The sequence below is a fragment of the Manduca sexta genome, chromosome 16 (assembly GCF_014839805.1).
Source record: "Manduca sexta isolate Smith_Timp_Sample1 chromosome 16, JHU_Msex_v1.0, whole genome shotgun sequence".
NCBI lineage: Eukaryota > Metazoa > Arthropoda > Insecta > Lepidoptera > Sphingidae > Manduca > Manduca sexta.
Window position 1 is genome coordinate 381,535 of NC_051130.1, and position 22,874 is coordinate 404,408.

Consider the following 22,874-nt stretch of genomic DNA (forward strand, 5'->3'; position numbering starts at 1 on the left):
AAAAGTGTCAATAATAATATTAAACTCTAATCACGATAACCAATATATTTTTTATTTTAATTTTAAAGTTATTTATTGAAGCTTATTTATCTGTATTTTTTTACTCTTATATACTTACCATTTATAATACACATGATATTTTATGCCAAGCCTCACTTTCTACACAAACACCTCAAATACAAGCCTGCTTTCCACAACTTATTTACAAACACAAAAAATATTTTTTTAAAAGCTTCCTCTATAAAAAACAAATGATAAATGATAACACGCGGCGTAAGTAAATCAAAACTTAGTTTCGGCATTAGCAAAGCACAGACGATCCTTAGAGAGTTTAGTGTGCAGTCGTGAGTTGTGCCAAGTTGGAACATGCCTGCCCTGTGGACAGTGCTGACGGTGGTGCTCGGAACCTGGCCTGCTGAAGCACTCATCTTCCATTTAAATGGTACGTAAAAAAAAGGGGGCACCTTTTTTATTTTGGGGCTTAATTTTGGTTCTTATATATTCGGAAATGCATGTCTTGAATTTCAGTATGTATAGTATGTGTTTAATTAAAATCAAAAATATAATATAAATGTGGATGAGTAAAATGCTCTAAATAATTGAAAATTATATTACTTAAAATAAATGTAAACAAAATATTTTAACCAAAAATATTAAATTTATGTGCATCTAAAGCATTTGTTTTTTTAAAGTATTTTTTGTTTTTTTTAAAGTAAACGAGAACTATTATTATAAGCAATAAAGTACTGCACCGTCCATGTTCACATTTTTTTTTTTATTAAATGTCGTTAAAAACTAAAACATTTTCCATATAGAATGCTTTAACTGATAAAATAAAAAAACACCATTCATGGCGGCCCGAAATAAGATTCCATTGCCTTCTCTGCGTGGGAAAATACATGAAGGAATGTGATGGACTGTAATTTGTTGTAAGCGATGTTCAATAAATTATATTAAGGAAATAAATGGCTATAAGTGTTAGAAACATTTGCCTTTCTAATAAAACAAAATATGTAAAAGTATTTATTTATTTAATGGTATTGATACCATATATGACCTGATGAATTCTAAATTATAATAATACCTTATTATAACGGCATACTAAATCTCATTTTCTATAATTAATGAACACCCTACTTGAGACCAGAATGTAATGGTTATACCAAATATTATACACGGATAATTTATTTTGTCGTTCTCTCTTTTCGTCTGGTAAAAGGCTGTATTAATTTTGATGGAGCTTTTAATAACGGTTCTTTAAAATAAATTTATTTCACGCGTTCATGTACACTCGCAAATCCGCAAATAAAACGCGAGCTATTAAAATATAATGATATACATATTATGTCTCATTTAAGAAGTTATCGAATTAAATAACATAAGTCCGTCGAGTTATTCAAATGAATTATAAAATATTCATAGACGGCTTTTAACGGCATATCAACTGGAATGTTATATTTGTTTCATGTCTTTACAAGAAATAAAGACGAGATATAATATATGTATACAGCGTAATAAGCAAACGAATATGATGATACGATGAAGCGGCGATAGCCTAGTTGGGTGTGGAACGGACTGCGAAGACGAATGTGCGCAGGTTCAAATCCCAAGGGCACACACCTCTGACTTTTCTAAAAATCATGTGTATTCTTTGTGAATTTATCGTTCGCTTTAACGGTGAAGGAAAACATCGTGAGTAAACCTGCACATCTGAGAAGTTCTCTATAGGAATTTCGAAGGTGTGTGAAGTCTACCAATCCGCACTAGGCCAGCGTGGTGGACTAAGGCCTAACCCCTCTCAGTAGTAGAGGAGGCCCGTGCTCAGCAGTGGGACAGTATATAATTCAGAGCTGATATTATTATTATTATTAATAAGCAAACGAGCAGGTGGGTCTCTGCCCCGAGCCTTGTGGCTCTGGGCATCTAAAGAATTCCACCACGGTATCCTCTGCCTGTCGTAAGAGGCGACTAATTGGGTCTTAGAGCGAGTCGCGGACGAACAGTGGGGGGCTGCTCGCTCGACTACAGCGACTCTGAGGTAGATGACAATGCAGGTAGTAGGTCTCCCGATGTCGTAGACTCCAAATGAGTCATTCAGCATGTGGGGCATCTTAGCCCCTGCAATTAGAGAGGTGCCGCAATGCGGTATCGCGCAGGGACGGGTCCGTGCAGCTATCTTAGTGCAACAAGATACCCCGGGGCCGTCCTGTATGCGCCGAAGAAGGCCACCGCGGGTTTTGGTTCGTATGCCAGTATAGGGAAAACAAGGGTTAGGGACTCGATCCAATGCTAACTCGGATGATGTTATACTCCCGAGTGTGGACATTGGGCCTTAAGACCGGTGACACCAACATAACCATTCCACTGACCCTGACCCAGTGATGGTAGAGATAACGCGTTTTTTCCCCGAGTAAAACAAAAAAAGGTGGGTCTCTTGGTTTTAAATCATTTATACCATAGAAATTATGTGCGGATAATATATAAATATTTTTTTAAAACTTATTATTAATACAATTTATATCACATACATATATTTAATAGGTACAAAATGGTATAAAATTGGAAAAATTAAAATTTTCGGATTCTTATGCAAACTGGGCTTTTAACATATATGGGAATGATACATATTCGCAATCCTAGCTATGTCCTAGCTATGTCCTAGCTATATCCTAGCTATTAAGCATCTTAAAATAATATAATATATATTTTTAAGGCACCTAATGATGATGATGTTACGTTGTTCCCACTGCCCATACAACTGGAGCAGTAATTGTGAGCGCGGTGTCATTGAGGAGGAATCGACAAAGACGAGAATATTTACCGAGACCCGACAATATTAGCGTGCGAGGCGCAATAGACCAATGTCTCTTACTCATAGAGGCTCAGGCGCCTGCTTTAAAATTCCGCAATTTTTTCAAGTCACATGGTCATTTGAATTTCTCAATAAATACATAAAATAACATATACTTCTGGCAGACTTTTTGTAATACTAAAAAAATATTTAAATTAATAACAAAAATTATGAGCAATTTTTAGGAATTGTTTAATGATGTCCACCAACTTGGCTTGAAATAAGCATTGCTCTTTGCCGGTTTTCTGTAAAGCAGTATTAACACAGTCCATCAAGCCAGACCTATTCTTCTGTAGACAACTATGTCCACAGGGTAGATCTACACTACTTAAATTAATAATGCAGAATCAAAACTGGTGGACAAAAACAAATGATAAAAAAAAAACAATATTTTATTTTCAATTTCATTTTACTAGCCAGTAAGCGAACATAGTTGCGCTTATGATGAGTCAATGTATATAAGAATATTTAATTAATCTAATTAATTTGATGATGTTGCGTTAACATGAGGTAACATATCGCGGGTTAATAACCAAATAAATATACCTATGGATTTTTTTAAGTCTTTGCATTTTAATGCTTTAATATTATTTTTATTTAGGAAAATTTTAGGAAAATGCTACAATAAATAAAATGTATTATGCATTGTCCTACTGTCTTGGCAGTGAAATAATTTTTGCCAGGTGTAAATCTGTTGGTTTCCCTAAGATGTAATTAATAAATAAGTAAAGTTCTCTTTTTTGACTTACAAGAAGCTGGTTCAAAACCCGCGATATTATAACTTCTTTTAACTTTTTCGAAGTACATACACTTTAATAATGGATTAGATGTTAATCGCAGGCGAAACTGCAAGCGCCACATAGTATCTAGTGAATAAAATTAAGTAAGAAATAAATCACAATATTATTAGGACATTTTCCACATTGGGGACATTCGTTAAAAACACAAAAATAATATAAATAAAATCGATATTATAAACTAAACAATTTAAGATAAAATACAATATGATTCGTCCGATAACCTCACAGTATAAACATGTAAACAAATCTTTTAATTACAAAAGGTACTAAAATATACAGTCCGCGGACGAGATCCAAATAATCTTATGGAATAATTTATGTAAACATTCCATAATATTCCTCGAAGCTGGCGCGAGGACTATAGTACTATTTAACAAATATATAATAATAATAATAAGAATATCAGCCCTGTATTATATACATGCCCACTGCTGAGCACGGGCCTCCTCTACTACTGAGAGGGATTAGGCCTTAGTCCACCACGCTGGCCTAGTGCGGATTGGTAGACTCCACACATCTTCGAAATTCCTATAGAGAACTTCTCAGATGTGCAGGTTTCCTCACGGTGTTTTCCTTCTCCACTAAAGCGAACGATAAATTCACAAAGAATACACACATGATTTTTTAGAAAAGTCAGAGGTGTATGCCCTTGGGATTTGAACCTGCGGACATTCGTCTCGGCAGTCCGTTCCACACCCAACTAGGCTATCGCCGCTTGCTATTCAGCAAATATAAATAAAAAATATATAATTACTTTTTGCCAGTTGGTTCACACGTTCTTTTCCTAGGGTAAATGCACTATGCAACTTTCAGAAAAAAAATACCCTTAATATAATTTTTATATTAGTCTCAAAGACGGTCTTCTATTACTTATAAAAAAACCACTAAAAATCAAAAAATAATTTAACATCACCTATACACTGGTAACTTACCAGTGGTAACCAATTTTGGAGTCAGTGATTAAAATTATTATTTTGTTTTTTTTTTTTGAAGGCGGTATTTTAATTTTTTTTTAAAGTTTTATTTTTTTGCTTTTAAAAATCAGTATACGTTATGGTTGACGTCATAATTTTAAGAGTTTTCTGATTTATTTCCGAAGTCAAGGGTCCAACAAAAATGAGGCGAGGCCGTGACTGGATACAAAGAAAACTAAAAACCAGGTTGGTGAGTTCAATTTTGTACCACATGTTGTAATGTAAAGTTCTAGGAATTTTGGTTGGTGACATCGCAAAAGATCAATACAGCGGACACTGCCCACGTTAATGAGCCAAAAATTATACACTAATATTGTAAAGTAATAAAATAATAATACTTTACATATTTGCACGGCAATTAAGGCGCGTACTGAGTGACACAAAAATATGCTTATTTAAGGTAAAATGTTGTCGAATTTTTATCTGTTCATGGAAGTAAAAATATGTTTTCCTAATGTTCTTAAGGATAAACGCGTATTGTCGTGTGAAGCAGGTTTGACTGCAACCGTCGCGCCCCAAGTTTTATTGCCTGGAGTTTTGATATTACCTACTGCACAGATTTAAGGAATATAGGTATTATACATAGTCTTTTTTAGTCTATAATATTTTTTTAAAATTATTTTTAAAATTGCTAGAAGTATTGATATTACCTAGTACACGGATTTTAGGAATATATACGTATAAAGTAGTATTTATTTAGTCCACGATTATTTTTAGAAATGAATTTTAAAATAGGTCTTATACCTACTAAACTTCTTTAAAACATCTTACGTATGTATCCATCTTCAGCTGTAGGTATTCGGTCATATAATTAAATTCCTGAACGATTCCTACGGACGAGAGAACGGGAAAAACATTTGGTGTAGTTGTAAAGAAACAATTGGACGAAAAAAAAGTAAATACCTATTACATGCTAGATAACGATTAGTTGGTACCTACTTTATTATATCACACAAAAAACTCGATTACTCGAACCGGGTTTGCATCCCAAGTCGGGTACATTGATATCAGGGTTTTTCTACTCAGTCTATTCAGTATGCCCGGTGTCTGGAATTTATGCCCGATATTAATAGCTTGTCCCCTATCATATCATAGGACGGATCATATATAGCGAAAAATGGGTGCCCTGGTTGCAACTCTGCATATGTTTTCAGAGTTGAAGATATGATGAATATAAAAACTATATATACCTACTATCGTTATTTATTTAGTAGCTAATTATCTGTGCAATAGACACAATTAAATTCATAATAGGGTTTTCCTGATTTTTTTTTACCATTATAAAAATAAATAAAATACCCATCTTAGAAGTGACGACAATCATAAATACAGTCAAAACATTGACGTATATTCTACCGAAGTACATCGATGAATCAAAACTGCACCCAAATTGACATTTAGACTAATGTAATGCAAACATATTAAATATCATCAAGAAAATGCGGTCACCAAAACCCGCATCAGACATTTATTTATATTCCTTTAGATTATGTAACCTATCGATATTAATAGCAATAAAATTAAACAAAAGAAATAAGGCACAGATCATGACAGAGAAAACATATGGCCTAATATCTATATACTATACTGTTTAAGGTCTGATACTATTATAAAAAGCTGAAGAGTTTGTTTGTTTGAACTTGCTAATGTTAAGAACTACTCTTTCAAACTGAACAATGTTTTTAGTGCTGGATAGCGCATTTATTGTGGCTAATGCCTATATACCATCACGCTATGAGAAATAGGAACGGAGCGGTTACGAAAAATATAGCAAGAACGGGGAAAATGTGTTCTTTTTGAGAGCTTGCCTTGCGTGCGGTGCGTAAACGGTTAAAGCTACGCAACAATCATATATGACGGAATTGTTCCTCTTAGACAGTTCTAAATAAAAGTCTGTGTAAGCATGTCTATTTTTTTTAAGTTGGGTCACTATAATCGGCTAGTGGTAGGATATATGTTACATCCGCCCGCATAGCGACCACCGTACACAGGGTGTTAAACCCGCCATAATGGCCCACGTGTGTCGCGTTCCGGGATTAGACTGTGTTTATCTAGTTCTATATGGCCGGCATAATTGTGTCGACTGTCGAGGGGTAATCATCTCTCGTCAGTCGACATTATATAAGACCCACTCCACTTACCATCAGGTGCAGTGAACGGGTCACTTTGCCAAAGCCGTACAAACAAACCCTTTTTAATAGTAATAAAATATATTATTATAATAAAATTGTAACAAGCCAATTTCTGTTCATTAAACATATTGAATAAACATAAACATGGGCTCTTTATTAGAGCAACAGAATCCAAAACAACAGTTGCATTTTTTTGTCTGTCTATATATTTGTACACGCATCACACCGAAACTATTGCATGAAATTGAATGTAATTTTTACTAACGTTTTGCTAGAAATCTTACTTAACATATAGGCCCTATAAATATATAAATCCATTTAAGCCCGGGAAAATATATACCGGAATTTAAATCCCGAAAAAACTTTTTTCACGCGGACGGAGCCGCGAGCAATAACTAGTCGTATATCGTCACCTTTATATAATAAAACCCACACCAATGCCTACTGTCAAAATACCCGCTTAAATACATAAGGAGCCATTAAAAAGTACATAAGTAAAGACATTCATCCATACAGCCTCGAGTAAATAAAATATTCGGTCATACAAGTATTTCCACTAATATTTAAATTGATTTACAAATAAGTACAAGTTTTAATTAACAAATAGAGATCCCGGACTTGGCTTAACTCGTATGTCATTTTAACCAAAACGTCACTGATATAACCTATTTATTCACTTGAACAACAATTTTACTTATTTGACTAATATTTTTTATCCAAATCCAGGTTTACACTTAGACTCGAGTTCTTATATCATGAGCGCCACTCCGTACATAACCGCAAGCTGTCAATAGTGGCCATATTAAAGTCAGTTTGAATGGATTGCAGTTCACTTCAGTTGAACACAGTGAAAGTTCGGAACGCCAAATCTAGTATGTAGTACATATATATCGATGAGTATAACAGTAAACTTTGTCGCCAGGTGTGGTTTCTCATTAATGACGTATATAATAGATACTTCGTTAAAATTAATGACTAAAATATACTTTAGATGACACTTGGCCTCAGCAGGTTTGTCAGAAGAACACTATAATGATTTCTTGTGTTTACGCGAGTGTTAAACATTGAAATAAAACTATTTCGGATTAGATAATAATAATATAAAAATAATTATAAATAGAATATTGTAACTAGTAAGACGTCAAGTGTGTAAAATGTGCGCTATTTTTAAAATTCGTGTGCAAAACTAAACCGCGTTTTAATTTGTCTTCTTGCTTATTTATCGAGACTTCTTCGAAATGAATGAATTGAGTATTATAGTATTCTAATTAAAATAAGATTACAAAATATCATTCTCGAAAAGATATTTAAGACGGATCAACGCGTTAAAGGAAAACAGAGAAAGAACTGCATGGCGCACGTGGCAAAATTATAATTTACTTTTTAAATCTAATATAGAGCTTTACTGTATGTGTTGTATCATTCGAAGAGGTATTTGTGTTGTGTGCTGTATGACTATTACGCTAACAATTTAGATTCCTGGGCCTTTATCCGACGACCCAGATTAGGTTTTGCTGTTTAGTATTAAGCTCAAGTCCCGGTAAATGACTATACGCTTGCCTTCCAATACATAGGACCTAACACACAAGACCAAATTAATGTGTATTACACTTTTAATCACCTCTGAAAACGGTCTAACGCTATTTGCTCATGTGTCTTTGCTTATAGCACTCCGTAAATCATTCCCCGCTTTACTACTAAAATGACATAATATCCTATAGCAATAAAAGGCAGGCAATGCATATCTATACCCCTGAAATTGAATATATTCATGAGTGGCGGTGATCACTTACTATCAGGTGTACCGTACGCTCATGTGCCTCCTATATGTTAAAAAAAATTACACTATTCATCGTCTCTGAACCGCCCGCGACTTAGAACCTGTTTTCTTAGACATATAATCATGGTATTATCATCATTTATTCAAAATCTATAATTCCTATTGGAACAGAATGCCGACCTATGTAAACTGGTTATGACAACGTGGCCATTAGGCCGCTCGGAAACATGATATTTCCCACACAAAGATAAATGTTTGTTAGATCCGCAAAGTTTTAGTCGACAAGCAGCCAAAACTCTATCAGTAATGGAGGAGCCCGTACCCTATAATATAGTATAACAATAATAATAATATCAGCCCTGTATTATATACTTGCCCACTGCTGAGCACGGGCCTCCTCTACTATTGAGAGGGATTAGGCCTTAATATAGTGTACAACATACATTTTTGTATACCATAAAGCCGAAACACCCAAATTAGATTTTGGTGGAAAAGATCACATAAAAATACAAAAATGATTACAACAATGAACACTCACGCGAAATTGATAGGTCAAGCACACCGCTCGCGCCGCCGCGGGAAATAACATTTAGCTACCTGTTGTATCCAAATAAAGCTTTTTCCAAAGCTTGTATCCAAAAATTAACAAAACTGTACCATACAAATATATTTACAAGCATTTATTTAACTTGTAATGTTTGTATGTATGTTTGGGTCGAATCTTAAAAATAAATTTTAAAGCAGTTATCCTCAACCGATTGAGATGAAACTTTGCACACACGTTTAAATAATTCATTATGTATTTTGATCTTGATAAAAGTAAATCTCGTGACAAGCTTTCTCTCTACTCAATGTAAAACAAACTGTTTTAATTTCAAAGTATTTTTAGAGCATTTAAATAAAAGCTTGCTTTGAGAATATTTTTTACTTTAATATTTTTGTTTATTACAAAGCACAGAAAGCTTTGTTAATGAATCTGCCTACCATAACTCTATCAGCTTCACTGAATAAGTGTTGCCAAGACCCTTAGCACGAAATTTTACATTATAGTATACTTTAAGTAATGATTTCGATAAGTAATCTTTACACATGTAGTTTGAACAGCCTCGTAAGCGTATTAGGATCTAAATGCAGCGTGAACATTGGGCTTGAGTAAAGTACTGATAGTAAATCTTGTAACCATGGTAACGGTAAACACAAAAGAAATTGGCGATAAAATTTGTTTTAAACGACTTCAGAAAATAAAGAAGGTTCTCAATTCGAAGTGTATTTGTTTTTTATTTTTTAATGTTTGTTACGACAGATCTCAGCCGCTTATTGACCAATTTGGAAAACCTGCTTCCAGATTGTTCGAGTTGAATTTTGAATGTATAAGTATAATTTGATTAAACTAAAATAACTGGAATGAGCCTGTCGTCTAAGTAAATTGCGAATTTTGCTTACCTATGACTTTTTCAGCTGTGTTCTTGACATATAGCATTGTCAAACGACTGTAGAGAAATACTAAGTCGTAAAAATGTTCGTAAATTCGATACGAATACTTGGGATTCTTTATTATTCGTAGTTGGTGTAGAGACCTGTTTTACCTTTTCTCGTCAGTTCACTGATTAGAACTTAATATCAGTGCAAATTTGTAGCGTCACTTCTGAATCCTCACATTGCCAGCCTTGTCTAGTAATTTATTTTAAACCGTTATAATCATATTGATTTTTATGTATATTTTTGTTTTATATACATTTAAAGGAAAAATAAAACATTTACTATTTGACTTTTACAAGCTCGACACAATACTTTGTAATTCATACTTCTACCATATCGTATTATCAGGCGGCGACATTCAAAAACGCCATAATGAATAATAAAACAACATTTGAAACAAGATTTTTGGACAAACAATTTTGTGGCTTTCAAGAAAACCCACAGTTTTACGAATTACGTCACACGAGCGGTGTGGCGCAGCACGCAAAATGAAACGTTTGATTTTCGCATCAAAACAAAATGTGAACAACATTCCTGTTATTACGTGTAACATATCGTGTGAACTAAAAAATCAACGAACACGGGTCAATTCTCGAGAAATAGACATTTTTGTCATATCTGAGATAATATATCGAATATATAGAATAAGCGGTGATAGCCTAGTTGGTTGTGGAACGGACTGCCGACTTGAATGTCCGCAGTTATAAACCCAAGTACAAGCATATTTAACTTTTTAAAAGTTATATGTGCATTCTTTATAAATTATCGCCTTTGTTAACGGTGAAGGAAAACATCGTGAAGAAACCTGCATACCCAAAAAGTTCTGTGTAAGATTTTTGAGGGTATACGAAGTCTGCTAATCTGCACTAAGCCTGCTTGTAGGATTAAGGTCTAACGCCTTTCAGTAGAAGACGAGGCCCGTTTTCAGCAGTGGGATAGTATATAATGCAGTGCTAATATTATCATATTGAGGAACATTGAAATCACCGTTTTCGACCGACTCATCCCTTCTTGATAACAATTACCATGTAAGGCCATACTCTTATAAGAAGACAATTTTGTCTAAATCTTCCGTTTTAATATTAAACACATAAAACATCTGAATACTGCATACAACTAACCATATTTCTATACCACGGGTTTGCAATTATGTGGGTTTATTGCATATCAATAAGGAAAATCAATTTATACAAAAAATTTGGGTCCATAATATTCAACGTAAAGAATCAATTAGCAGGCGTTGTGTGCCGACCATCGAAGGCCATAGCATAGGGATAAAAAGATTGAGAAATGTTGAAAAAAATCGATATTCACATTTTAGCGTTTCGTTATCTACGTACCGTTTACTACTAAACCCGTTTAATTCGAAAGTTAATAAACGAAAAAATACTTCATTAACAATCATTTACTATTTTTTTTAATATGTTGGAAGTAAACAGTACATAACAAAACGTTAAAAAAGTTAATATCACTATTTTTTCACATAAGATATATAAGTTTACTTAGGAGTCATCGATATATAATATAAGAAAAGTGTAGATGTAAGAGCCGGTAGGGCTCGTATCGAACAATCGAATGTCACATATCCAACATTCTAAGCCAAGGGCAGGTTAAAATAACTTAAGCCGACAGGAATGATTATTGATGAAAGTGGAGGAAGCGAAAGAAGCGTACCAGAATGGAGTAAAGTAGCAATAGATAATCTCGATCTCGGCCTACGCCTATGGGATAAGGCGTGGTACTATGTATATAAGGAAGATTCTCTGCAGTCTCTACAACGACTGATCTAAAAAAAACAATCACTAATACAAAGCCACATAATACCGAATAATATACAAAAATATTAAATACATAGCATTATGCTTTTTCTTTTCAGGACAAGCTACATCCAATGTACTAGCGGATAAATATTTTGACATTTAACATACAATATATTTCTAGATTTTATTACTTCTCCAAGAAAAGACTGCTTTGAAATAGACTTATTACTTGATCCTCAGAATCGGAGTACCAGCGCATGCCGCCGCTGTTCGGGCTGGACGACTACCAGGTGTGCCTGAGCGAGCCGGGGGGGCTGTACTGCCTCGCCAGGCTCGACCTGTACGCCGAACCTGACAACCAACTTATGCTGATGATACAGGTGCGTTTCACCTCTACATACTTTAGATTTCTTTTTTACATTTGAGTGACGAGAAGAGCGTCCCGCTCGCCTAATGGTAAGTATACCGGTCACAGATAGAAGCACAACCCAGGACTTAGAAATTAGTTAGGCGTGCATTGACGTATATTCTATAAACACGAACGTCCATATAAACTATTTGTTCAAATCTGGAGTTACAAGTTCGCTGCAGCGCTAAAACGTCAAACGCCGTCTAACCAAACTTTTTAAACTTACAGTACTAATGCGCTTTAAATAGAGTATAAGTAAAATAGCAACCAATACCCGATTGCTGTACAATTCAGTTGAACACAGTGAGTGTTCGGGACGCCAGATCTAGTACGTAGTATATATACATCGATGAAGGCGTGGCACTCCACTGCACTCGTCACCCTGAGACACAATAAAACAAATGACTCTAAAAATTTAAAATTTCCTTAGAAACAAACATCTACTTTAAAGGAGAACGAAATATATTACTATTTACAACTTTTTATTTTTTTCTACTTAGATGTTTTCTAGGCAGATGTTATTAATATCCACAAAGTAATGTGATGTTAAATAAATTTTAAAGTTTAAATGCAAATCTTAACTTATACAAATAAAAATTTGCGTCAGTAAAATAATCGGTTAAATTTAATTAGTTAATTGATCGTTGGTGTTTTTTAGCTAACGTTAATTTTATTTTTTATAAATAATAATAGTAGAATACAACCACTCCTGTTATGCTGCTCTGGTAGTCAAGAGGGGAGTAAGTCAAAGGCGGCCATTTTTATCACTGATTTGGAATGAATGTTAAACGAGCTTTATAGTAGATTTGTCGCCGAAGCGATAATGCTGCTCCTATAGTATAACAATTAAATATAAACTTACACGTTTCTTAGCCTTACATTAGCTAATTAACGAACTTTCCTATTTAGATTTCATACATCAACGTAAATTATAAATTTATTTTCTCATTTGATAAACATCAGTAAGAACGATAAGATCTAGTTAAACATGAAATAAAGCAGAACCGCCTTTCTTGACTCACTACCCTGTCAATTACCACGGCAGTATAACACAAGTTTTAAAAAAAAGTATTACTTACATATTTATCTGTCATAAAAAAAGGATCGTGCGCTCAAACTAATTGCTATGATTCCATTGATATTTTATATGTAACCTTGAAATAATTGCACGAAACAACGTTGTATTGTATCTACAGGTAAAAAATAGCATTATTTAATTAATAACTGAATATCTAATTCTAGGAATATTATTTATATCGGGTACCTGATACATCCTGTTATATTTAATACTAGCTTGCGGCTTAACTCCTTTTGATAGGTCTGTTTAACTCATTTTGTAAAACTATTTCGTTTTTATCTGGAACTTAAAATCGATTGGTTTTGAAGAGGAGTTCAATCTGGTATAAGCAGGTCATGCGAATCGAGTAAATAAATAAAATAGAATTTGTCAAGCCCGATCATAAAGAATTTACTTTTATATTTATACTTTACCTTACTTGTCTAATTTCGAGAGAGAGATAGTTATCCTACTGGACCTTTTCACTATTCGTGGTGAATTGATTTAGTCGGATTCACTGACCTCTTTCACATTTATGGGGACAAAATTAAACCTTATTGTTACTTTCAAGCTCGCTATTACGTTAACGACTTCGTTGATCTATCTACTTTAATCATTGAAAAATGGTGTTGTACTATGCTCATATTAGAGCGAAATAAGAGCATTTTAACTATCTCCGAAGGCAGACAAACTAAAACGCAACCTGATGGCAAGTGGTCACCGTCTCCCATGGAAGTCGACAATGCAAAATCTCTTCTCATAGTGATGAGCGTAGTTGTTTTGTAATGTAGTACTTTATTATTGCTACTTTTATTAGGTAATACTAAATGATTTCTTATGTTTTCGCGAATGTTAGACAAATAAAACTATTTTACGGATTTTAACGCGGTCTGTATCCACGTGACCACAAATGCAGTCTTCGAAACGTCGGAAGAAAATTAAAATATAAAAACCGCGTTAAAATCCATAAAATAATTACATTTCAATAATACAATCACCAGTCGACCAACCTATCCAGCTTTTAAAAAGAATACACATATTATATTACCAGGAATACTCAGCCGTAGTCTCAAAACACTACAACCATACCGCCTTAGACCGTGGCATCTGCGTGAGACGGACATGCGCAGACTACGTTGGAAACAGAACCCTCAACAGAACAGAGTTAGAAGAAGCTATATCAGCGTGCTTAAACCACGAGATCCAGCGTCAGTACGGCTTGAAGGCGCACTTATCCAGGCTCTATTACTGCGATGGGCCTGGTGGTAGTACCATCGATAATGCTGATGTGTTGGACTGGTGTGTGGCGGGGATATGCGCGGCGTTCGTCACTGCGAGCATCCTCGGCACGTTGTATGATTATGTGCTTAATTTTTATCATGAAGATGAAAAACAGAGAGGTATGCTTTTGTAAAAATGACATAATCGTTCAAATATAGTACTCAAATATTGGTATTGGTTGTCTAGATTGTTTTCTCTTAAATTAATGCTCATCGTGAAATAATTCTTAAATTTTTTAAAGATACATCTGTGTGTAGTTTTACACAGAATATAGGAAAAGAAGTGGATCTTCGGGTGGTTATTGATCTTATATTGTGGGTGTGTTACCGTTATTTTGGTGGAGTATATATCCCTTTGGGCTGTAATTTATCGCTATATTTATAAATTTCATCTAATTCTTTATTATTTCAGGGAATAAATACTTGCTAAGTTTCTCCGCGATACGGAACTGGCAGTGGCTGGTGACTGCCGATCACAGCGACCCGAGACTCGAGAGGCTGAAGGGGTTTCATGGCGCCAGGTTAGTAACGAAGAACACTTTATTTGAAATGAAATAATAATTAAAGAAAGATTTTATTTTTGCACACAAACAGTATAACGTGCACATAGTAACAAAAAGAGTATAAAAACATAACATTAGAAAAATAAATTATACCTATTGTGCCAACAACGAGAACCCTCATTCAGCTTCTTGCTGCAGTAGCAGTCTGATACCGCAGTGCTGATTTTCAATGAGGCACCCCGGGCGACGTATAAACACTAAGTAGGTGTATTACACAAATAAAAATAAAATTGACCATATTAATAATAATGACCGATTGCTGTGCACGAATCGTCTTCATTATTGAGCGCTTTTTGACCTTAGTTCATAATGCTAGCCTAGTGTGAGTCGGTACGAGTCACAATTCTCACATTAACCCAAGGTGGTATTATTATTAGTATTTGTTTGGTATAGTCTGGTATAGTATTAGTATTAGCGATGCCTATTCACTTAACGATGAACAAATCACACAGTACTCACCCCAGGTTGCAGACCGAGAACTAAAGTGAGTTAGTTTAGTTTATCTGGCAGGGTTGAGATAATAACAGTTTAATTCACATAGTTTGCCTATACATAAATACAATTTTTTTACGACTCGGAAAAGTGATCCATCTGCACCTAATGGTAAGTGCAGACGGGTCGAGAGTTTATCCGTCGGCAGTTGATACAATTATGCCGGCCTATTGGAAATTAATATATACAGGCTGATCACGGAACGCGACACACGTGGGCCACTATGGCGAGTCTTGACACCTTGTGTACGAAAATATATCTCAACTATGCGAGCTAGACTAAATTAACTTGCTTGGTTATCGGACTGCAACCCGCATTATTGTGTGAGCCCATGTATTTTCCAGGTCGATTACAAACGTGCTCATCGTGTTTGGACACTCGATATCTCTGATGGGCGCTGGCTTCATAGACTCACCGCATACTTTTGAAAACGTAAGTGCGCTTACATTAAGCAGATCTCTAACTTCGTCATGAATACGCAAGTTCATGACTGTAATAGCCAACAATCGAAAAGGTATTCCCGAATTGCTAACTCATATATTGGTACACAGCATATTTACGTTGCATTCGCCCATATTCATAGCGTATTGTAATTATGTTCAGAGTATAAAAACAGACAGCATAAGTTAGAATCGAGTTTAAAATTCATTAAATCATGAATGTAAACTTGTTTTATCTATATTCATGAGTTTCGTAATTTTTTAATGTTAATCGAGAGTTGCGTAATAATGATTCATTTTGCTTCCGTGGCGCAGTGCGTGGTGAGACGGCTTTGAAACGAAAGATCATAGCGCACTCTAACTAAATAGACGATTTGCGGGAAACGAATAAAAAAAAATTGAAAACAATATGGAAGGCAGTAAACTGGGCGATCAAGAAAAGTGAGAATCTCCACGTCTATTTTATAATGATGTCTTTTTCTCATCATAGCGTTATAGAGCATGCTTGGAGGGTAGTTTTTTTTAACAAAATCAAGAAATATATAACTTTTGAGTTATGTCACTTTAGTTCTTACAGTGCGAATTGATAAATATTGCGATGTATTTGTCTAAATTTAAACATGTTGCGCGTCGGCCCGTGACGAATGTGTTACTTTAGATATAACATATTGTTATGTTTCTTACTAATGGGGCCAACGCTTCGTGTAATGCAGCACGATAAAACACAGTTTTAAAAGTTATTCATTGTTTTATACCCATGTCTTAAATAAATTTGCTACCTGAGGGGTCGATTACGGGTGAAAAAATCCAAAAATATAAGCGACCCTGCCAGGATTCGAACCTGGAATCTTCTGATCCGTAGTCAGACGCGTTATCCATTGCGCCACAGGGCCGATGGAGATATTACTCAAATAGAGCACTGTGTTTTAAAAAATATATTCTCAAGTCCCGATCACACAACCAATTATACAAAAATATTACAATCTCAGCTATTTAAAAGGTATTGTTAGATGCAATAAAAACAAGTTGAAATAAAAAATGATGTCGTTGCTATTTCAGTCTTTGGCAAGGTAAATAGATCAAGACACTAAATTATCTAAGATTAATTACATGTCTGTCGCTAAATATTCTTCAAACCGAATTACAAAACAATATTTATTCTCACATCGACGCATACTAACAAAAGAATATATTTTTCGAAAATGTTTTATTCATTATTATAACGAATACAATAGAGCTCATTAAAAAGTGGGCTGAATATTTTCGGTCTCTGCATATTACTTCTGCTAACACCAAACTCCGGAGGAGGGTGAACTACCCCCCTACTAGCCCCCCTCCCCCTCCAACACCCCAACAAATAATACACAATCTTTGAAAAAAAATATGTGAAAATAAACCAGAATTTTGTACTACCACATCCAACACCCCAACAGATATTACACTACCTTTAAAAAAAATACTATGTGAAAATAAACCAGAATTTTGTAAAATCATTAAAAACTCCAAAATTTTCACCAGACATACGAACAGACCCCCTACCGCATCATCTACAACGGGCTGACCATAGTGCAAGTGTTCTTCGTGATGTCTGGCTTCCTGTTCGTATACAACTATCTCATTCGCACCGAGAAAACGAAAGCCTCGTGGAAGGCAATACCGGTCGTCATGCTGATCAGGTGGTGGAGGTAAGCATCTTCAATGTTGGGGTTTATTATAGGATCGAGGCAGCGAAGTTTCTTTCTGCCTTTCTTCTTCGGGTAGTCATCACTTAAGTAGCTAGTGAAAGGCTGGTAGGTTAGCTAGGCTAGGGCTTATGTCCTCGCCGTCGAGGATCGCGACGCGTTATCCCTTTATTTCCCCTACTTGCCAGCCCGAGCTGGCTACTTTGATTTATACCTTGTTATTACCTATAAATTTTATCCCTAATTAAAAATGTCCTTAGTTATATATGTAATTTTAATTGTTATCTAGTAATAATAATTATTATTCCTATACATTGTTTAGACGTATCATTTTGTCCGCCTTCGTGATAAAGTATTCTAATCGTAATTTTAAAATTTTACGTAAGACTTACCTTTTGAGGCATGCAAGAGTCATGTCAATCCACTCTGATGGATTCACTACAAAATCATTTAAAAAACTTACAGTCATTCAATTTAGGACTAAAATCCAGTCGTAACAAATTCTAGCAATCGACGACGATGACGTCACTAACTTACCATAATATACAATTTAATCTGGTATATTCCAGATTAACCCCATCATACGCTATGATGGTGGCGTTCACGGCGACCTGGCTGCGGTTCCTGGGCACCGGCCCGCTGTGGAACCTGTACGTGACGTCGGGCGTGGTGGCCGACTGTCGCACCTACTGGTGGCACCACCTGCTCTTCATACACAACTACTTCCCCAACGATAAGTTCTGCGCCGTGCAGAGTTGGTGAGTTTTTTTTTTTTACACGTACGACAAATGTAACCCCACTGCACCTGATGGTAAGGGGGTACAGTAGAATGTAGACTGATGACACATAATTACCCCTCGACAGTCGACACGATTATGCCGGCCTGTTGGAATCGGATATACAAAGGCTGATCCTGGAACACGATACACTTACGGTTTGGTTTGTTAAGGTACACATTAATCTTAGTTCAAATTAAAATTCAAAGTTTATTGCACTCCACAATCGTTTTATACAATAGATGTTACATTTCAATACACGTGACATAATCGTGGACGCTGTCGGGCAAAGTTTCAAGAGAGGCAGAAACTATACAATTAACTACTTATAATAGGTATTTGTTATATGCATGTACATATTTCTTAACCCCTTGTGGATTTGATGCAATAAGTCTTGACGCATGTCGTTAAAAAGATGTGGCGTGGTTTTCACTTCTCGTCCACTGCCTAACAACAACTTTCTCTTGAGGATTTAGCCCCGAGCTAATCTAAAAAACCCGCTTGTATTAATAATCGTATAAATATTTTCATTTATTTTGTGAAGAAAGCAAAGACGTACTTACAGGACATGGATTTGTTCCTAAGTATACAAACATATCAAATATTATACTATTACATAGTAATTCACTGATGGGTATGGCCCGTCTCTACTACTAAGATGGTTTAGGCCTTCGTCCACCACGCTGGCCTAGTGCGGATTGGTAGACTTCACACACCTTCGAAATTCCTATAGAGAACTTCTCAGATGTGCAGGTTTCCTCGCGATGTTTTCCTTCACCGTTAAAGCGAACGATAAATAAAAAAATATCACGGTGATAACAATACTTCAATTCAAATGTTCCAGGCACATAGCAGTAGACACACAGCTGTTCTTCGTGGGGCTGTTGGTGTACGTCCTGACGCGAAAGGTCGCGCGGCAGGTGATGCTGGGCATCCTGCTTGTGTTGGGCATTGTGTTACCAGCGCTGCAAGTATGGTTCTACGACTTGGATGGAATGATGCTGCTCGCGCCCGAGTATGTTGATTATCTTAAATTTTAAATGTATAAGCAGGTTAATGTGGGTCACCTGATAATACTTTTATTATTGCATCAAAAAAAATCTCTCATGAAGTCAACTTATACGTTTCGTATCTAATGCAGGTTCCTGCGCACAATGGAGAGTGATACCTTCCACTACCTGCACGTGTACGGACACACCAACTTGGCGGGCTACGTGGTCGGCATGATCTGCGGCGAACTCATCTACAGGTGGCAAACCGACGGACACAAAATCACTCACTCGGTATGTATATAGATGGACAAACAAGCAATAAGTAGATTGGTTGATACTTTCCTAACCGAATTTCGGCCACTGCAGCTAATCTCAACGGAGATCAGCCAAGTGCGCAAGGAATATTATAGTTCACAAGTATTTGCGAAATACACAGGTGCACTATCTGTTCCTTTACGCTCATAGTTCAGTGAAACGGTAATCCGATATGGCCGGAGAGAGATCAGGCGCAGGACCAACGGCTTTACGTGCTTTCCGAGGCACGGGGGTATAACATTGCCAATTTCGTGACTCCCAGCTACGACTGAGTAATTTTTTAAGATGGAAAACCCAGTTACCATTATTTTATTTCGACCCGGGATTCAAACGCTGGACCTAGGCGCTATAGGTGTACTCGTACCGGGTACAATTATAATTACGCCACCGAGGCAGTCACGTAAAACAATAACAACTTTAAATTACAAAGTACTGCATGGTATAGGTAATCGAAAAACACAATTCCTTTTTACTTACCCATCGAAAGTACCGAACTCGGAACCTCAAGGATCACAGCATAAATTCACCACTAAAACAAGGCGACAAGAGATGGACATCTTACTCAATTTACATTACTTAGATAGATTTATTTGACTATTTTTCTTCTAAAACACATTACATTTGAATATTCGCGTAAAATGTCTATCGGCCCTGTGGCGCAATGGATAACGCGTCTGACTACGGATCAGAAGATTCCAGGTTCGAATCCTGGCAGGGTCGTTGCAGCGCCTTTTTTTGCTTCTAAACTTCATATTTTGTCGTCGCCAAAACGTATTATTGATACAACTGATTGTGTAAACTGACCAGCAACTCATAGTTCAGAAAATACGCGAACCTAGTTAATTAAGTATAGACAAGAGTCTAGTATAACATTTTTAAAATATATTTGTTTTTTTTTAAATACTGTGTAAGACATATTAAAATCTCCTATACTAACACTCGCTACTATATCCTTCAAATCGAAACAATAGCACCAACAAAATGGCTGTAGAAAATAAGCAAACGGTAGTTCCTCGTAAGCACCTACCAATCTTGATCAGCCAGTGTTAGGAATTTTACTAACTAGATTTTTTTCTTTATTAAAATAACTGACTAATTGTATTGTAGCGCGGTACATCTACCGCTCTGAAATCTCGCATTCGAATCAGCCCAGCAGTAATTTAGGTTCGTTTACTCAGTTTCAATCGGAAAATAGTACCTGATACGGCGATAGGCTCGCCCCCAATAGCATGAAACACATGCTGCGCAATTGGTTTCGCGAATTGCGCCTCTGCATATGCTTTTGGGGATTTAAGACACGCGTCTTTGAAAATAACATCATAATCCGCTCTGAGAAAACCTATGTTAGGCATTTTATAGGTGAAAATAACATGACATTTTTATGCTCTCTTCAGCTCTACGCGAAAGGTCTCTGGCTGGTGGTGCCAGCAATTATAGCGTTGCTGTACTCCGGTCAGGGATTCTACGCCGACGGGGAGCGCGCTTCTGTCCCCGTGAGGATGGTGTACGCGTCCACCAACAGACTGGTGTTGGCGCTTATAGCAGCGTTTGGCTTCATCGGAGTGGTCATGAAGAGTAAAAGTAAGGATTGTTTTATATTGGCTACTTTAATAGAGATACGAAGTTTTGGCGGAGTCGATATTATAACAAATTTAACAATAAAAAAATCGTTCTTTAGTGCAAACTCCGCCGTTTTTCATAAAGAGAGGCAATGCTTCAAAATTAATTTAATTAAACAGCTTTTAGTTTCATCATTTCTTTTTAATATGCCCCGTAATGCCCTATAAAAGTAAGATGCAGAAATAATAGCCCATTGCTATTTAGAAATACATAATAAAATTCCTACTCAGAAACCGAAGCGCAAACAATCGACCCACCAATCACAATACTAATAATGTAACAAAAGAACTAACAACGTGATCTCTACGAATGACCAAGTTAAACCGCAACACCAAACTCCATTATTATTTGCTCTTTGTGTAGCGATCCTCCGGCACCTGATGGAGTGGCGCGGCTGGCTGGTGCCAAGCCGGCTCTCCTACAGCGTATTCCTGCTGCATTTCAACTTCATCTTCCTGCTGCTGGGACTCAAGACAAGCATGTCCCCTGTCTCATACTATTATATGGTGAGTTTCTTGACCAGTTGAAGAGGTGCGGTAGATATAGTATTGGGACTTTTAAGAATTTATCGCCGTTTCTTTATATTACAATTTTCTGCCGAAGACTTTGCAGCCTTCATGGTCATGGAGCGGACTGAGGTGTTGGTCGTCCGAAAAGTCAAAGTTATAATATCAGCTTACATTTTTCAATTTGTTTTCCGAAACGTTGGGAAAAAATATGATAACATTAAATCCCGCGATATAGTCCTAAAAAATTTATATCGATGTTTAACATTCGCGTAAACATATGCTACTTTATCTCGGTAATTTGCTCCTATGGGTAGTAATGGATTGTTTTATCAGATTTTTAAATAAATGGCGCTGACGACGTGCAGGGTTTTAATGACTTTGTAGCGGGAAAGGCTATCCACGCGGGCGAAGTTGCAAGCAACACCTAGTGCGCAATACCATACAGTACTAATTTCGCTGTCAAGAATTTAGTTACTTAATGCATTGTCATCCACGATATCATTCCAGGATCAGCCTTTAAAATATCCATCTGAATCTTATCTAACCTATTAAAATCATTCTTCCAGGCTCTATGGCATCTAGGCATAACAGCCCTATCTTACATAGTAGCTGTACCATTCTTCCTACTGGTGGAAGCTCCACTCAACAGACTGATGAAGAATATCCTCACCAACTTCTCCCACCTGTCCTCGAACGGGGAAGTCCAGCTCCCGAAACAAGAAAAAACACAGTTCTCTAGATGCTAAGATAGACTAATACTACGATGTGATATATTTGTAAATATTAAATTATAAGTAGTAAATGATAAGATTGTTTTAAAACCTGTTATTTTAATGGGGCAATTCGTCTATTGGGGCACCTGTGAGTAAACCACCTCGTCAGTATATCTACAATTTAAGAATCGTTATCAAGTACTTACCTTAGAAATGAATTAAACTTGCAGAACTATTGGCTACGTAAGAG

The 22,874-nt window shown here is 36.0% G+C and overlaps 1 protein-coding gene and 2 non-coding genes across 3 annotated transcripts; 2 read left to right on the forward strand and 1 right to left on the reverse strand.

Annotated features, from left to right (window-relative positions):
- Positions 1-58: 58 nt before the first annotated feature.
- Positions 59-22,719, forward strand: LOC115451058 (nose resistant to fluoxetine protein 6). Its single transcript, XM_037439434.1, has 12 exons — positions 59-442; positions 12,017-12,156; positions 14,294-14,642; positions 14,935-15,043; positions 15,922-16,009; positions 17,536-17,702; positions 18,269-18,457; positions 19,320-19,490; positions 19,617-19,758; positions 21,177-21,363; positions 21,766-21,908; positions 22,478-22,719. The coding sequence occupies exons 1-12, from the start codon at positions 367-369 to the stop codon at positions 22,655-22,657; spliced, it is 1,941 nt and encodes a 646-aa protein (XP_037295331.1). The 5' UTR covers positions 59-366; the 3' UTR covers positions 22,658-22,719.
- Trnar-acg lies at positions 16,838-16,910 on the reverse strand. Its single transcript has one exon. It is a non-coding gene; the product is annotated as a tRNA-Arg (tRNA).
- On the forward strand, positions 20,430-20,502 carry Trnar-acg. Its single transcript has one exon. It is a non-coding gene; the product is annotated as a tRNA-Arg (tRNA).
- Positions 22,720-22,874: the final 155 nt, after the last annotated feature.

Coding starts and splice junctions, on each gene's coding strand:
- LOC115451058 (XM_037439434.1), top strand. CDS start 367: ATGCCTGCCCTGTGGACAGTGCTGACGGTGGTGCTCGGAACCTGGCCT. Junction 19,491..19,616: donor ATGATGCTGCTCGCGCCCGA/GTATGTTGATTA, acceptor TATCTAATGCAG/GTTCCTGCGCACAATGGAGA. Junction 21,909..22,477: donor CTGTCTCATACTATTATATG/GTGAGTTTCTTG, acceptor TCATTCTTCCAG/GCTCTATGGCATCTAGGCAT.